The sequence below is a fragment of the Heliconius melpomene genome, chromosome 13, assembly GCF_056956725.1.
Source record: "Heliconius melpomene rosina isolate 202511_hmr_F chromosome 13, ASM5695672v1, whole genome shotgun sequence".
Classification (NCBI taxonomy): domain Eukaryota; kingdom Metazoa; phylum Arthropoda; class Insecta; order Lepidoptera; family Nymphalidae; genus Heliconius; species Heliconius melpomene.
The window spans coordinates 2,816,329-2,835,816 of NC_140401.1; the positions used below are offsets into that span (position 1 = coordinate 2,816,329).

The 19,488-nt window shown below is 29.3% G+C and overlaps 1 protein-coding gene across 2 annotated transcripts; it reads left to right on the forward strand.

Annotated features, from left to right (window-relative positions):
- The first annotated feature begins 362 nt into the window (after positions 1-362).
- On the forward strand, positions 363-19,225 carry LOC146532465 (27 kDa hemolymph protein-like). 2 transcript variants are annotated; one of them, XM_085195943.1, is made up of 8 exons: positions 368-569; positions 1,098-1,273; positions 11,048-11,160; positions 11,931-12,094; positions 13,861-14,003; positions 15,209-15,349; positions 15,851-15,883; positions 16,767-19,225. In XM_085195943.1, exons 1-8 carry the CDS (start codon positions 533-535, stop codon positions 16,857-16,859), a joined length of 900 nt encoding a protein of 299 aa, XP_085052069.1. In that variant the 5' UTR covers positions 368-532; the 3' UTR covers positions 16,860-19,225. The 2 variants fall into 2 exon arrangements, with proteins under 2 accessions (XP_085052070.1, XP_085052069.1); XM_085195944.1 differs by lacking the exon at positions 15,851-15,883 and having other exon boundaries at positions 363-569.
- Positions 19,226-19,488: the final 263 nt, after the last annotated feature.

Consider the following 19,488-nt stretch of genomic DNA (forward strand, 5'->3'; position numbering starts at 1 on the left):
CATAATTTAGATCAAATGTCAATGTATAAATCTGTTGAAATACTGTATTATATTATGACTTATATACTAAATTTTAAAGAGGTTCAATAAGAGAACGGTAATTGTAAAAAGCTAGAATTAAAATTTTACGGTATATAAAAATCAAGAATACAATAATCTTGTTTCTGCTAAATAAAACTTATGTTATATAATATTATGGAAACATATTTTTTGTGTAAAAATATAATTTGATTCATTCAATATTACCATAAGCAAATAAACAATAATGCAATCTACATGGCAATACAGAATGAACGAAAACGTTGCCGAACGTTCAACAGTCGCTAACTCGCTAAACGGAATCGAAATTATTGTTCAGTCTTAGTCATCATTCAGTTCTGTCGTAACTCGAAAGTGCTGCAGTGGTCGCGCGCGCGGTATTCTATATTTCGTGCATTAATGTAATACGAAACCGGTTTTTGTTTAGCTACTTTTGGTTTTTTCCATTTTGTGTGTATAATATTTACAGCAACCGACCTGTAGAAATCACAACATGGCTCTAAAATACATTATATTCGTTGTATGCATTGGTAAGTTTCTTTTTTGTCAAATTAAAATATAATCGAACTTAAACGTGTTTTAAATTTAACTATGTATTATTGGGGTAATGCTTAAATATACATATCAATTAAAATTTAAATATAAAATAAAATCGGATATACTGCGACAATGATTTTCGTAACCATTACTGATTCAACTTAGATACCAAAGGTTCATAGTTCAAAAAACTAGTGCTACTTCCGTTAACAACAGATTCATTTGATAAAGTTTGTATTAACAATTAAATAAAAGTAAAAAAAATGTGACTTTTACTTTGTTTCTGACATTATTTTTATAATTGTATAAATATAAGTACAACAGAAAAATATCATTAACATAATTGTTGATACTTATTTTTCTTACGTAAATATTAATGATATTTAAGACAAAAACTTAATGGTCTTTGTTTTATTAGGCACATTTCATATTATATGAAATAAATATTTACTTAACTAAAAAAATAAAATATAAAATTGACTCAATTAATAAATAATTTCAAATATTTCGAATTATTTTAGGAATGGCTTGGGCCCAAAGTGAACCATCACTCTCGGACGCCATAAACAATTTGCCTCCTGAATTGCAAGGCAAAGTTGATGAAAAACAAGTAACAGAACTGACAAATAAGTCTATGAAAGTATTTAAGAAGAAATGTGAAGATAATGGTGGCCCTGAGGCCTATCAATCCAGTGAGGTAAATGTTTTATTCTTTTTTTACATTATAACCCATAGCAGGGTAAACTGAGTGTTAAGATACTCTGCTTCTGACTTAATGCCTAATTTTAGAGCTAATGCATATTGAATGGTAGAACTTAATGCCATCCTGTTGTTAACAGGCAGAGAGGCAATAAAACTGAATTCCCCCAAATGGGTACCAAACTCACAAGTGTGTTGTGTTTTAAGAGTCTATTTATCCAAGAATGTTAAAAAATGCATTACACCACATTAATTGTTTTGTGCATGCATAGTTATTTCCTGCAATTAAAATGTGTCATATTTCATAAGACAACTTTCAAATAAGTATTTGATAATGAATAATATCCAATCACTACCTCAGAATGATTTACAAATAAAAAACTATACGAAAAATATATATGTTTAATGCTTATTATGTGTGATTTATCATATTATAAATGTACAATAATTTGCTACTGACTTTAAAGGTATTCTATTGTTAATTACTCTCTCCAATTCTAATTCTAATTCCTATCTCCCGCCATCACTTATATCACTCATGTAAGGAGGTAAGAATGTATCTTTTATATTAAGTATATAAATTCAAATGGATGCTCATTTAATATATGCATGCTGTGTTTGCTTTGAAAGGGCCATATATTATTGTTACTATATTGTACTCTTAATATTACTCATTTAAAAAGGTAATAACCACTAGCAAACCAAAGTCAAATAAATAAAAAAAAATATGTATGCTTGCATTAAATAATAGAATCTCAACATTGACCCCAAGTCAATGGTATTTCTTGACAGAAACTTATTTAGAAATATATAATTTACAAAACATTTATGTTATTTCTTAGATTCTTGTATTCTTGTTCATTTAATTGCAAACAAGTTTTCCACTTCCATGCTATTGTATCTATTAATCTTATGATTCATTTATTATCAACATCATGTTACCAGTTATATGGAAAATAAGGTAGTAATTCATTTTTTTAATTGAATGTTATACCCTGGGATCACTTGAGATAATTAAAGTATTCATTAATATTAGTCTACTACTATGAAAATATTAATTGTGGCTTTGAACATGTTTGTTTTAAATTTTAGAGGCAAATAGAGAATGGACTATTCTGTTATTAGGTTTTTTCTTTTTACCCAGCTAGTTCAGTGCAGAAAAGTAAAAAATGTGTAAAATATAAAATGATATAATAAACTTTTTGTTATGTATATTTAAAATGATAAAATTACTAATAAATTACGATATAATCTAAATCGACACTCTTAAAACCAATTAAAGTTTATGCACACCATAACTTTCTTAGAAGAGAAGCTTTGAAACTCTTATTGTTATTTTTATGATTATGTGTAGTGGGACAAAATCTGTGTGACTTCCTGTGCAATGGCTTATGTCTGCAAAACTGAAAGTCGGGGATTCCCACAAGTCCCAATACCTTCAAGATATAGCATACTTTTAAAGAACTGGTAAATTATACCTGAATTAGCTTTAAAGTAAAAAAAATGCTTTTTTTTTAAATTAAAGAAGTACTTTTAGAAGTAAGTTTTTGAAATGATGAAGTTATAGAAGATTTATGTAATAAAGAAGCATCACAAATATGTTGGTGGTTCAGTAGTAAAATAGTTTAGAAGTAAAATAGCCTTGTCAGTAAATTACAGGTTATTCAAAATGACAAAGAAATATATTAGGCTTTAGTTATTTATTAATTATTATTATAAATTTAAAGGACAGGCGTGGCGCAGGGACTCGAAGAATTGAAATTTTAAATATTTTCACTTCTCTGCTATGGTGTCGAGGTAAAGTGCGGCGTTGAATTCCGCCACTGAACACACAATACAGACTTCGGAGGGAAGCGGAGTGTCTTAACACTAGTCCACTAGTCCGTAGTCCGTAGTGCTATGTACGGAATACAGCGTGAAGCTGTAAAATAGAAAAATTAAATATATGTATGTAATATATGTTATATGTATATATATATATATATATATATATATATATATATATATATAATAACATAAAGTTATGTATATTTTACATTCTCCTTACAAGATCTTACTTGGATTAATTAACTCGAAAAACAAATATTACTTTTATGATATATCATTATTTTTTTAAATGTTATATGTACGTATTTTGTGCATACTTCATAAGTCATTAAAATACCAAAACATGTATTGGCCCAAAATTATATTGAACTTGCTCTTTTTAATAAAAATGGCAAATGCTGGGAAACGGGTCATCGGACCGGTTTTAATGAACTCTCAGTTTTGAAGACATGTGTTCTATACATGCAAAGTTAGTGTGTAATTATATCTTGGCCAGGAAACAGTAACTCGATATATTAAAGAGTAAGGACGACATGCAAACTTCTGATTTTTAAATATTATTAAATATATTAATTTAAATTCTGCTTAATGTTAAAAACAACCCCATACAAGATCGATATTTTTTTAATTGTTTTCGGGTTAAATAACTTTTTTCTTCACACATCTGCATTTCGCGTGGCAGATAGAGAAACTACTCTCATTTTTTATTATTTGTTCTGCACTTTTTATATTCAAAGAAATATTCATTATTTTATATTCAACGCTGGGTTGAGTTCCGCCACTCAACGGACGGAAAGTAGGGAACGTAGTGTCTACCAAGGTTCGCTCTGCATATATTACTGTATTCGGTATACAGCGTGAAAGTAAAAAAAATAGCTTTCTATTTTTATATTAATTAGATGACACTTTTCTTGAAAGACAGCTTCATAAATTAAAAATATTTTATTAAATCATTATTCGTTTCGTTTAAAACTACAACTAAGTATTGAGTGTTATTATAAATTTCCCAATTGTTTTTCGATGGCCTCATAAATTATATGAAGTTATCTTCCGAATTGTTTTTTTTTACGTACATATCCAACAAATCCATGATGTGGGCTTATTAAGCAAAAAATTATAAAAACCTTTACCAACTTATATTGTGTCATCGTTAGGGGAAGTACATTACGGTTATAATGACACCTACCACTTACCGTATGACATTATTTCTTAAGGCCATGACAAAAAATAAATTTTCAATGCTGTTTCCTCGTAAAGTCATTGTGATTCACAAGACGCTTTGTCCTCTCGTCTTCCCGGGCAGCGGAAAACTCGTGTCTGTTTCAATATAAGACCACCTGCTGTAAATAGACCTACTCACATTAATTTGTATGATCCAATAGATAATTTTTTTACTTTACGTCGTTACCCGTGCAATTATTAAATATTTTCCCCGAGTGGGAATCGAACCTACAATCGTTGCGCCACGACTGGCTAACATTAAATTTATATTATCATTTATATATCATTATAAAAACAAACTAACACCAAAACCTCAAGACTAAATCTGAATATTAAATGTGAGATTAGAAATTAACGTAGTTTAACCTGTCAAACACGTACATACATACGTAGTAGGTAATACGTGTACATATTTACTTCGTGTATGTGTGTATTACTTTTTTAGCTTTACGTTTCTCCTTCTTATATCAAAACACTCCGTCTTCCACTGTTCATCCATTTATAAAGACATTTGACGGTTAAGCAATAATATTAATACAAATATTTAACCGAATGGAAACGAACCCACACCTCCCGCGATTACAACGAATCACTGTACCACATTACACATACTCGTTGTCGACATGTTGACGACATTTTTTAGTTAAGGTAAAAGACTTTGAAGGTTAAGCTTTTTTCTACGAGGCAGTGTCTTTAGGTCAGGCGTTTGTCAAGTTCAACGTAAGATATGAGATATGTACCTATATCTATAAGTATACAAATCTTAAAGCTGAAGTACGTCATACTGACCTTTGGGAGACTTCCTCATTTTTGGCAATATTTTAGCTTCAGTTATATTCGTTTCTGTAACAAATACTAATTAGTTAACTTAATTTTAAGAAAAAGATGGTCGATGGACGATTTTTAAGGGTTTTGTCATTTAAAATTTTATAATAATTATTTTTTTACCATAAAAATATTTATACTTCTTATATTAAAATACCATTTTAATATTATAAGTTATAGAAGACTTTCTAAATGTCTATTACAAACGAGTTCAGATGACGATATTTAACTTGATGGATGCGCGTTATGGGTTTTTGCTATTTACTTGCATAATTTACAAATGCTTACGTTAGCGAAGCCTTATATAAGAAACCACTAGATCTTACCTTTTCTAATAAAGTGAAATTCCAACGTGTAAAAGGTAATTTTCTAAACAAACTTATGAGGCAACTTATGGCACAGGGGCACAAGCGTGCGACTCTGAATACGACTGATTCTGGGTTTTATTCCTAGTCCAGGAAATGAAATATTTAATATTCTTATTTCTACGCTCTGGTGTCAAGAAAGCGCGGCGTTGAATTCCGCCACTCAACAGGCAATGCCTCCATAATTCGGCGGAAAGTGGGGAACTAAGGTGTCGAACGGAGACTCAAGACTAGGTTCCCAAATTCAATCGAACTATCCTGCTTTGTTCAGGATACAACGTGAAGCAGACAGAAACAGTCATATAGGTGCTCCTGGAAATCGTAAGCCTTGTAATCGTAAACTACATAAACAGCTTAAATGACGCATAATTTTATCGTTAAAATACAAGTAATCTCGTCGAATTGATTATAATTTGGCTCAATTTTGATAAAGTTTAATCAGTTTTATCAACCTTGTATTACGAAATTAATTTTGATTTACGCAAAGAATGTCGGTTCCAAAGTACAAGTATGACTTTTTTGTAGGTATGTTTCTTGTATATTAGTATAGTAATATTTAAGTTGTGAATTATTAAATGAACCTTCTATTACAGGTAGACTAAATATAAACTTATATTACTTTGTTTTGTTACGTTACGTATACGTACGGAACACTCGTTAAAACTAACAGTATAAAAATGTTAGTCCATGTTTTACTACTATCTAATAATTTACCGTTAACTTCCTGGCGTACTGTTTGATACTGCCTTTTCTTTGTTGCGATAAATACAAAAATAATAATAGATCTGTCATATAAGCTAACTGTAACGATAGCAGACAATGGCTAATTGGGTTTTTATTGCTTAAATTAGGTTTTTTTGTATTATAAATTTGTTCATATAATTATATTATTTTAATATTTGTTAATTTCTTTCCTTACGTTCTATCACGCACAGCGGGTTAGGCAGTGATAATCTTATGTCACTGATCACGTCAGATTTCAAAGCATTGTGTGTTAACGGCGGAACTAAAGGCCGCGCTTTGTTTTAACAATGGAACTGAACATCCAGGAGGTTGAACCCACAAACATCGCGTTACAATCAGAACTTGACAACTGCGCCATGATGGATTCATACTTTTACTTAAAAATTATAATTTACGCGATGGAGAACTGCTAATACCTACAGAAGTTTCGCTTGTAAGATACATAGCAGACCAGAGGTCGATGACATTATGTTTTGCCACGTTAATGTCGCAATTTGTTTTGCTTCGATACTTACTTGACGAAATACGTATGCTACATTTTATATAAGTATTTATTTATATTTATTCAACAGATTTTTATTATTTTAATTTTATATTACACTAGCGGCCCGCCCGCAGCTTCGCCCTCGTGATCTATGTTATTATTAATTTCTGTCTCCATGAGTACCTACGTCTTATAAATGACGTCCATGCAAAATTTGAGACCCCTAGCATTTATTAGTAACGAAGTTTTATACAAACTTTCCACCCCAAAAACAACCCCTTAGGAGTCGAATATTGAAAATTTCCGTCTTAGCGAGCACCTACGTCCTATAAGTAACTCCTATGCAAAATTTTAGATTCCTAGCACATGTAGTTTCTGAGATTTCGTGATGAGTGAGTGACCTTTCGATTTTATATATATAGATTTAAAAAATACTGAAAATAATATTTTTAATTAAATCGTTATATGATTTGACAGAATAAAAATATCGTGTGTAAATAAATTAATGGACTTCCCAAATCCGTTCATCGAAGGTCGACGTAGCGTGATTGGCTAACAAATATCCAAACATACCAAGTTTCACACAATATTAGTAGAAAAATATCTTGTCTTAGTAATTGACGTCAATACAAAAATTTTAAATACTAATAAATTTTCCTTCCCCATTTATTTGCCTTAAGTATTGTAATAAGATCGTTAACACTCTTAAATACCTCCAAGACAGTACGGTTTTCCTGCTACTTCAGGTAAAAGGATTTCGATGTTTTTAATCCTAAACGTCTATATAAGGAAAATAAAATAAATGTTTTTTTTTCTGTCTAGAAATATACAGAATTTGATGTATTTGTAATGTCAACTAGAACAATAGTTATTGTTTCAAAATACGTAAAAATAAAATATATAGTATTAAAGAGTACAAAGGTCTGCAAAATGAACGACGTATACACTCGTACCTACACTTCTCAGATAAACCTAGTGGGGTGGCGTTGGCTCCGGTCCAAATGCTCTCATCAGAACTGGCTTTGTACGACCTTAGCATATTATCCCAAATGCAACATAAATATATATTTACGTATAGGTAAATGGAATATTATTCATATTTGGGAATTACTCGTATATCTAAAAGTTAAAGAAGTTTTGGGCTTATTTAAATGTATAATTTATCCTTTTTTTATCGTCTTGCATTTACCGCGTCAGTTATCAGAAGATATATGTTATTAGGTTTTAGTTCTATTCTTTTCCTCCAGTCACAGTTTATAATTTTGTTAGAAGTTTCTTAATTCTTCTGCAAAAAAATCTTCGCAAAAGTAACAACTTTTTTTTTCTTATTTGCAAAAAATATATATTTTACGTTCTACATTCTATAAATAGTTTAAGATGCACAAATATCATTATATGACATAACGATGCATTAAAGGAACTATAATGAATGATGATGAAGAAAATTATAAATTACAGTTTAAAAAAAAATTCGAAACAAAGTATGAATTTAGATTGATTTCAAGGGCATACCTGAGAACTTTACCTGAGAGCCACGTTTTTGTTCTATTTTTGCTATGTCCAAATATCCACCTTCGAACAAAATTTTGGTAAACTTGACAGGAGTTCTTTTAATTTTAACTTTAAGCATAGAATGCTAGTCAATGTAATAATTATCTCAATTAGCCAACGACAATTGTAATTAATTACAATTAATTATGGTATGTGTAGATCAAATTAATTATTTTTCTCATTAAATACTATATATGGAGATGTCTAGTCTACACAATACAAGTAGGCCAATTAATAAGTTAATGTATGTTAGCTTAGTGCTGTCAAGTAATTTGGTGCCTCTCCTTGTAGGTGTGTTCTATTTCATATATTGTTGACTACTGTAAAAGTGTAAATAAGAAATGATTATTTTTAGATATTGTTACACTATGCATAGCTGTACTATGTTTCGATTTAATTAAAGAAAACATATGTATAATGTAAACCTTGCAATTTATGTTTTTATTTTAATGTTTTAATACTTCCTATTTTACAACTTTTAAATATATTTCGAAAGTTCTAGCAGAGTGAACTTATTTACATATCTAATATTTCTTTATTTTTAAAAAGTTATTACACTAAGAAATAATTTTCTGTAGGTAAAAGTATTTATTATATGTATACTTAAATATCGTTTTTAAAAATATCTACTCATAATATATGTGAAGGGCAAATGTTATCAACTTTTAATTCCCGCGATAAAAAAATAAATCTATTTTCGATATAGATTAATGTGTTATTTCAACGAAGATAATGGATAAATTACGTTGATTTTTGGACCATTTAAGAAACAAAAATGTCACTTTTTTAGCTTTACCATTCCTTAACCATTAAGACACTTTTCACGTTCCAAACTTTTTGCCGAATTCTGGAGGCATTGCCTCGTTACCAGAGCAAATATGAAAATATTAAATATTTAATTACTTCTAGTGGCAATCGAACCCACAACCTGTAGCGTTTATAATTCTTATTTAATTCAGACGACGATTCGATTTATGTCTTTTTGGCTTATATATTGTAATAAAAATTATATTCGTTTCTAAACCCCAAATAAAAGTCCCGGATAATATATTTTATTTTTTATTATCCATTTTTCCACTACACTACATAACTAAGGTTTCATTTTTAATATTTAAAAATATTATTCAACTTTTAAGACTTGCGAAAACATTTAAATTCATCGATTTTTTATTAAAAATAAATTTATTTCAAATACGTTTTTCTTAAATACTTACATGTCAGGTTAGGTTAGTTACCTTGAGTATTTTATTTAAGACCGTTTTGTCCTATATATTTCACAACTGAAATGTATAGACTAGGATATATTAATAGATAAATTAACTGTATACCTACGCCCATCTAGAAAGGTTATTTTTTTAACAAAAAAAAAACCATATAAATACCTATTTAGTTTATTAATCTATATATATAAAAGGACTTGTCCTCACTGACTGAGGTAAGACGCACGCACAGCCGTAACCGCTGTGCGTAGAAACGTGGAATTTGGACAGATTTTTACTTTCGTAATCTGGACATCCACTAAGAAGGGATTTTGAAAAATTTTAACCCTAAAGGGGTGAAATAAGGGTTCAAAGTTTGTATGGAAAAAAATTTAAATCGGCACCGATTCGTATAAAATTTGAAATTTAGATTTTTAAAAGTATTTAATTGAATACGTGTTTCATAGTTTTCTAGAATTCTCCCCCTAAGGGTGCAAATAAGGGGTTGAAAGTTTGTATGGAAAAATTCTTAAATCGCCACCGAATTTTATAAAATTTGATATTTAGACTCTTAAAAATATTTAATTAAACATGTGTTTCATGGTTTTCTAGAATTCACCGCCTAAGGGTGCAAATAAGGGGTTGAAAGTTTGTATGGAAAAATCTTTAAATCGCCACCGATTTTTATAAAATTTGAAATTTAGACTTAAAAATATTTCATTGAACACATGTTTCATGGGTTATTAGAATTCCCCCTAAATACGCAAGCGAAGCTGCGCGCATCCGCTAGTAATAATACATAGGTACATGCGTATACGCACTATCTATTTTAATTCACGTAAACCGATAACAATAATATAAATTCAAATTTATCACGAAGGTCTTACCCCGGTCTGGTTAGATAACATACGGCATTCGTTTTCACTTCTAAAAACGCAATACATGCTATATTAGCGGAAAGTAGAGTACAATGACGCATTACTGAAGAAACATGATACCTTAATATGCTTGCAAAATTCTAAAAAATAGATTCCATTATTTTCTATATAAGTGAAATTCTTGTTAACTCACTGAGAGACGAGCAAAACAGGTTCTTTCGTTTTGTAGAGAAGCCTTTAGAGATTCATCGATATTCCTATTTTATTTTGTAAGTTTGTGGATAGGCAGAGGAAACCTAGTGTTAGGACACTCTGTTCCAATTTCCACCGAATACTGGAGGCATTGCGTGTTGATAAGAGGAACTCAACGCCGCGCTTTGCATTGTTACCAGAGCGAAGAAATTAAAATATAAAATATTTAATTTCCTCAAGTGGGAATCGCAGTTTGTGGAAATTGTCGATTTGGCAGTTGTTATTTCTATTTTATTTCGATCTATATGTTATTAAAACTTATTTACATATTTCTTATTAATAAGTAATGTCAACTACGCAAACAACGTAGATTTAGTTATTATATAAATTAATATTATAAAATATTCCATTCTTAATATGAACGTTTCATACGCATGATACCTAATTTATTAAGTTTCTAATATTAAGTTTTTAATATTGTTACAGAAAGCATTTTTAGGATTTATGGAATGTTTGAAAGAGCTGGTGGATCCTTTGCAGTTAGAAAAAGAGATAGAAGATGCTAAGCCCAACGGCCGTGTGGATGAAGTCTTTAAGAAGTAAGATAACTAAATTATTATTTAATTCTTATGAAGTTAATTCTCATAAATAACGTTATTTAAGAGACTGCGCAATGGGACAGCGTCTGAATTTAAGGGATGATTATGGGTTCGATCTCCACTCGAGAGGGAGGACGGATGTATTACTTTCATTTCCTCGCTCTAGGAAGGCAAACCGCGGCGTTGAGTTATGACACTCATTGTTTTGAATGTGGGCGGAAAGTGTAGTTTTTCCGACATTCTCTGCTTTCCGGCATTCTCTCTCTCAAGCTTATTATAAATTATCTATATATGACATAGATTATTGTACTTTATTAAAGAGAATCTTCAGATATAATAAAAGAAACGCTAAAAATAAAGTATAGACATAATTTTTTTATATATAACTTTTATCTTATTTTTTTCTTTAATAATTTACTTGATGGGGTTTATTTAATTACGATAAACGTGTCATTGACACATGGTTGAAATGATTATTGCAATAAAATGTGGGAAAGTTTATATTTTAAATTTTATAATATTTCTCGTCAATGATATTTCAATCAATATTTGGCGTATCAAATTTAATAACATTATGTAAATTAAAGCCCCAAAAAGTAATAAATCATAAGGGAGTATAAATATAAAATACTTATTAACGAAACGTATAAAAATTTGAACTTAGCATGTGTTGGACTTTAATGAAGCGCGGGTTCAAATCCCGCTAGTAGATAAATTTTTCCTAAGTGTGGAATACCGCTTACAAATGTTAAAAATAATTTCTATTTCAGATACTGTGACAAAACGCCGTCATTTAAGTCGTGTTTCCGTAACTTAACGGAAACAGTCAAGACTTGCTTCTCCGTAGAAGAACAAAAGAATCTTAGAACTGTTTATAACATAACCGAACAAATGGCTGACTTCATATGTTTTAAGGAGGGCGATAGAATTGCCCGTAAGTTTTTATAATTTACTAGCGGCCCGCTCGCGGCTTCGCCTGCGTGAACTACGTTATTATTAATTTCTGTCTCCATGAGTACCTACGTCCTATAAGTGACTTCAGACTCCTAGCATTTGTAGTAACGAAGTTTCATACAAACTTTAAATCCCAAAAACAACCCCTTAGAAGTCGAATATTACAAATTCCCGCATTAGCGAGCACCTACGTCCTATAAATAACTCCTATGCAAAATTTGAGATTCCTAGCACATGTAGTTTCTGAGATTTCGTGATGAGTGAGTGACCTTTCGATTTTATATATATAGATAATCTTTTCAAAATTTTTTTGGCTGAATATTTAATTGTAATAATATTTATATATTATACCTACTTAACATATAGCATTTTGATCGCAACTTGCCATCCTGACAGAGGTGGATCTTGAGAGATATATCTTGTGGCGAAAGAAATCAATGTACTAAGTGTGAATACGTATTCTTTGTAAAGACTTATCACAGAACCTAAGACTTACCTAAAGATTTCATTTAAAAAGTGTCAATTTATGAGGAACTATTATAGAATATTGAAAAAGATTATTTTGCTTCTTTCATAATAAAATCAGGATTAAAAGAAAAAAGCTAGGTTTCTTTCATTCTAATAGCAGCATATTCCGACATATTCACGATAAAAGAAACAGTCGAAGTTAACTAAATTATAGTTATGAGAAAACCTAAAGAAAATGTATGAATATAAACGTGAGTACCGCATTTTGTGGAAATAGTTGGAAATTACTCGAGAAATAGAGCACAATGGGCTTACCTTGTACCATGTTATATAAATTCTGCCTTTATTTTGTCTTTATGTGTCCCATTTATGCGAGGGTCGGACGAGGTCGACTAAATATATCTTTATTGTGAATCGATGTCTCATATGTCTGTATATGTGGTATCTTCGAAAATGATTTTTGGTGCACCTAAAATAATAGACTAAGTATTCATAGATTAGATAAGAAATAGTGATTTAGTTCCTTTGTTAGAAAACTAAACTTGCTATCCACTACGACCATATAAAAAGTAAAAAAAAATAAAAAATATTTTTTATTATAAATGTAAAAACGATGATTTGAAAAGTTATTTAAGTATTTCAAAAGTATTAATTTGAAATACATTTTCAATTATAATAAATATTCAATACTAAGAATTGAAATTTGAATGTAGTCTATTAACTAATATATGTACATATTACACGATTCGAAACTACTTTATTGTTCCGATCGTTGCGCAGTGACACTAATTAACTCGAACATTCCTCGTGGTCGAGGCCTTCGCAGGGGCCCAAGAGTGTGACTACTATTAAGATTATTATTTATTACTATTTTAATTTCTTGGCTCTAGTATCAAGGCCAAAGGGCGGCGTTGAGTTCCACTTAACACGCTATGGAAGGTGGGAAGACGGAGTGTCTTATCATTCTTTGAATATAAAAGGCAGATAGTTGCGATTGAAGTTTCTTAACACTGGTTTCTCAATATATTGTTGTCTTTTCTGTTATTACTTTTTATTTTTAAGTTTTTTTAATTTAATAACTCATTATTATATTTTTATTTTATTTTTTTCTACAGTTTTCAGTGAATTTGTTAAAAAATTTAAAATATTGAAAAGAAAATAAAAAAAATGATATTAATTTAACTTTATAATATTTTCCCATTACATTGTACCACATAAAATTTTACTCGACCTTAAAAAAATAAGTATAAATTATGATTTATTTCTCTTTTCCATTAGTATTCATATCGGAGAACGGACCGGAATGCTTCAAGGAGAAGAAGGTGGAAATTGAAAATTGTTTAAACAGCACCTTTGTGTCGGAGATGAACGTGGATACCCAAAAGTTGTCGCTAGATAACATTCCCGAAATTAAGTTTGGGGTTAGTGTGCATATATTCATTTTTTTTATTTTCAGTGTATTCAAATTTATTTTAATAATGTGTAGTGGCGAAATGGTACAGGGGCCTATAAACGCGACGATAGTGAGTTTGATTCCCACTCAAGGAAATTACTCATTTTATATTTTCATTCGGCGAAAAGTGGGAAACGGAGCCTCTTAACTCTAGGGCCCGTATTTATAGACCGCACTCAAGTCTGCCATCGATCTTGAGATGTAGTTTCCGTTCATAAATTACATGAATGAAAACGGTATCTCAAGATCGATATGAAAATTAATAAATATAAAGGCCTAAGTAAGGTTTTCTTTGTAGATTAAAATATGTTTTTTGTTTTTAATTGATACATATTTCTGTGAGACGAAATATATTTTAATAACTACACTGAGTGCAGTCGATACATAAAACAATCAGGATTAATAAATATAAAATGTCACAAGCGTCTTGCTCAGGTACATCTAATTTTTCAAGGTTTTTTTTTCTACAACCTTCAAGATCCAATGTCTAACTATTAATTTCCATTTTTTCTTAATTGACTTACGAGTTACGTGTCAACTGGCAGAGAACATAACCGGTTATTATTGAAGCAGAATTTAATTCAATTAGTAAGTTATGCACATAACTGGCTAATGTTTATACAATAAATAATATTATTTATATGCACGCTATGTTATTATGTAAGTGATATATTTTTTATTATATAATGCCAATTAGATGAGTCGTAGGCGTACATGTAAAGCGCGCATTCTTTTTTTTTTGAAATGAAACTATAAATAAAAACAATACATTATGTAAGATAGAATATTTTTCCTTTTTTTTTTCATTTTTCATATAACTCTGAAATATTGACCAAGGACTTTTTACATAATTGACATATTCAGATTGCATAATATAAAGCGGTGTCAAAAATTAAAATTATAATACTACTGTAAATATATACATCTCGCCAATTAAAGCTACGGCTTATTACGATTGAATTTTGTTTATTTAAGTGTTAAAATAAAAAAAAAGAAATTAAAAATAAGGAATAACCTTACAACAAAAACATATTTATCTACACATAGCTTGATGACAACGTATGGCTCAGTGGTAAAAGCGCTTGGATGGTTTCCAAGGGGCGGGGGTTTTAATCCCGCTACGTTAATTTATCTAGAAAAGTTAGAAAGGTCATTTTCTCTTTATATTCACAGGATAAAGAGTGCAAACAATTCGCCGACCTGCAAACATGCATAGTTGGAGCCCTAGAAACATGCTCCGCGCCCACCTCGGCCAACATCGTAGAGTCTCTATTCAAATACGCGAGGAAATCTACACCGTGCAAGGAATTGTCTGTAAGTTGACTAAATTGTTGTAATAATAATAAGTTAAATATTAGAGGACTATGTTCAAGTGTAAGCGCGATGGTTGTGAGTTCGAGTCGCACAGTACATACAGTGCGTGATGCAATGCATTATTGAGAGTGTTGCGAATTCCATCGAAAAACGGAGAACGCAGTGTTTTTATCTTGACACTAAATTTTCTGAAAATGAACAATTTTCCATTTTAACATTTCCGAACGGAAATTATGTTTTTTTATTAAAACATCATTTCCGAGATCGTATTTGTTCATTAGAATTCTTTGACTGCCAATTCCCGCATATAGCAATATGCGACAATAATTTCTAACATATCTCAATTAATTTCTAACATATCGTTAGACAAATGTTTCCGATGAATATGTATAGGATATTATGAAGTTCTTTTTCGTTGAAGAAAAAAATATTAATTGTATTATTGTAATAAAATGGACGGAAATGTATTAGTAATATTAATTATATAAATATTTTTATTAGGAAGTAGAAGAAGACAATATGAGGAGGGATACAGTAAGTTTAGGAACTTGCTTTAGTAGTTTATTTTTTTTATAAAACAATGCACAATTAATTAATTAATGATATTGAAGTTAGTTACATTTTTAATAAAAGCTTTTTTATTTTGTTTTTTTTTAATAGTAGCCTACTTAAGAATACCGTATAAGTAGAAATTAAAAGAAATTATGTTATATGTTTTCAATATTATAAAAGTGCTTAAAGCATTGTTGGTAGTTTTTTGTTTTTACTATTTCGCTATAGTATCGCATGTCGTTATTTTTTATATTATAGTCCTAGTAGTATATTTCATTTTTAATAATTACATTTTTTCATTCAATCCAAGAAAATGAACGAATTAGACTTCCATCATAAGCAGTCTATTGTTTAGGACTTACCTACTATATAAATATTCATCGATATTTATACTACGTTTTTGTTTAATGTATTACTTATCCAAAAATATTTATTGTCCTTGAAGACTTACATTATGACGTAAACTTATATTCATTTATTTTCTTTAACAATTGTAGGGTAATTCATATGCATATTATATCGTTACAATTACCAAATACAGATTTTTCATGATTGACGGCCCAAAATAGTACTTAAATAAAATAAATTATATCTTTCTTAAGGGACATTCCAGGCCGTCATGAGTCTGACTGTAAACTCGACCATCACAGGGAATTATTTTCTTTTTTCCGCTCTGGTAACGAGAAGAATGAAGTAAAGCGTGGCGTTAAGTTCCGATACGCAGTACGCAATGTCTCGAAAATTAAGTGATTTGTGGGCATCGGACTGTTTTGACAGTAGGTTCTCTCTGCCTACCCTGCAATAAGCTAGAAACAACATTAAGCTATAGAAAATAATAAATAAAAAAAATATTTTCTGATTCCAGGATCCAAAATCAATGAAGGGTCTACCAAATTCGGCCAACGCTTTGACTCAATCCCTATTAATGGGTTTATTTGCGCTCGCTCTTTTCGTCTAACTCTACGTACTTTGTGACGCTCCGGTACTTCTGTTTCATTACTCTTTGCCAAAGGTCATTGAACAATTTTGCCAGAACTGCCATTACATGTATATTTATAATAAGTTAGTTCAAAAGTAATCTATTGTACGATACTGACTTGTTAGTCAAAATATATGTTAATATTATTTTTTATTTATAATTTATTATTTATATTCTTTATCTATTATGTTCTTAAACTTATAATAAAGGATTGAATTTGAAATAATCAAATTTTGATATCCATTAGTAGTTAGTACCTATATTTATATGACGTATTTATATCTTTGCTTATTATATTTTATATTCTCCTATATTTTGTTAGCAATCTGCCATTTTCATTAAAATCATGTAAGAAACATGGAGTTCAGCAAAATTCTTCAATATCTACTAAAATTTGCTATTGTAAAGATAAAAGTAGTTAAGTATATTTCTATTTTTGTAGCTATTTTTGTTTCAGTCGAAACTAAATGAAAATTGAATACATATTTAGATTATTTAGCAAGATACAAGATGTTATTGTATTAGAAAGCTTAAGCGTAACCAGCTTTACATATATTTGGCTCGGCTTTTAACAGTTTAAAAAAATACTAATATTCTCAATAGTTACTTATAAACTTTTTCATTATATTATATTGAAAATATAAGAAACATTCAGTGAAGTTTTAATTTCAAAATAAAGTTTTTTTTTAAATATAATTACAATATAATTGATAATATTTTAATGTCTTTATACTGGTTTCATTTATTGTCCATCACTCAGTTATGCTTTCATATATACAAAAACTCAAATTTTAACTCTTCACTGAATGTAACTAAAATTATTATAATTTAGTGCGAAAAATTAAAAAAAAATATTCGATTTTCCTATTTTCATGAACGGCCGAGTCAAATTCATAGTAGTACATATCTATAACAATATCAATATATAATTTTTCCTTATACATATATATAAATACATGAATCATATAGAAGCAAGTAAAGCAATCTCCAATCAGAACAATATTTGGAAAATTAAAGGAAACCAGTTTTCGTTCTAATTTCTATAATTTTTCAACATCCACCATAATCGAGAAATTTTAAGTTGTTTGTGGAAAATAAAATAACCACTTGTTAATGCAAAAACCCTATCAATAAGTCCATTTTGAAAAAAAAAAATATATTTGCTTCTATATGATTCAAATACTCTTATATGCCAAATTCGCCAAATGTTCGCTTCCATCCGAATTAGATAAGTATTGCATCGATATTTTTAATAAAAGCTATTCGATATACGTGTGTGTGATGCTAAACCGATTGTTTTATTATATTTTGTATAGATTTACCATTACATATTTATTTTTTTAATTGTATATTACTTCACAAATTTTAATGTATTAAAAATATTGTTTTAAAAAATTTATACCTTTCTTTATCGTATTAAATTTTATTTAATTTTTGTATTCTTAATTAAATCTTATATAAACTTTTATTATTTCTAAAACAAGTAAAAGTTTTCTCGTACTTTGGTGAAGTAATATATTAAAAAACGTTATTTTAGGCCGGTGCATTAATTATGATTAAATCACACCTGAGTGGGTTGTGAAATATAACAGACAGACATTACAGTTATATTATTAATATCTCAGTTAGGCTTTAAAAGTATATGAAAGACATTTATATTTATGTAAGTAGTGGTTTTAGATTACTTCATATTGATATTAGGCTTAGCTTAGTTTTGACTATTACTTTAACTAAATTACTAGTGCTAGTTAAGTATTGAGCATTATATATAATTTAAAATATATATTTTATAATTAATAGTACAGATTATAAATCTAAATATACATCTAATAATATTATATTCATTCTGTGATTTGACTATAGCACTTATAGTATAAAATAGTTTGGCATTTGGTTTTAAAAAAGTTGAAGTTTATATATTATTTTCTAAACAGTTATTTTTAAACTTTATTTACTTTAGATATTTATACTTTTAGTTTTTGAATATTTTTTTTTAAATATTAAATTGACAAAGAAAGAAATCTCTTGAAATGGAAAAAAAGTTTATATAGTCAATATATTTTGCCAAACTTTTTTATTATATTTTTTTTAGTACATATAATAATACTACCGGCCTAGTAAATATCGCTTAAAGTTTACGTTGTATTAAACATTAACTAATTTAACATTCCTTGACATTTCTTTTTAATATATTAATATAATTATTTTAATGTATGAAGTGATATTTTGCTATTTTTCTATGATATTATACTTAGCGAGTACTGTAGCGTGAGTGTAGCTGTTTAGCAGTAACGATTGCGATCGTTGTATTGTATGTTGCTTTATAAAATGGGAGTTAAAAGTTATTATGTGTTTTATTTCTAAATCAAATCTTACCTCTATTATGATGTTTTTTTATTTCTGGTATATCCATTTAGGTAAATCGTCCAAGCAGTAAGTTTCTTAAGGACGGGTAATATTGGTGCGCGACATATAGAAATTTTATTGTAGTGGCGCAGGGGCACTCAAGGAAATGAAATATTAATTTAAATTTATATTTTCATTTCTTCGCTCTGGTCGAGGCCAAGAGTGGCGTTTGCAAAGTTCCGCCACTCAACACGCAATGCCT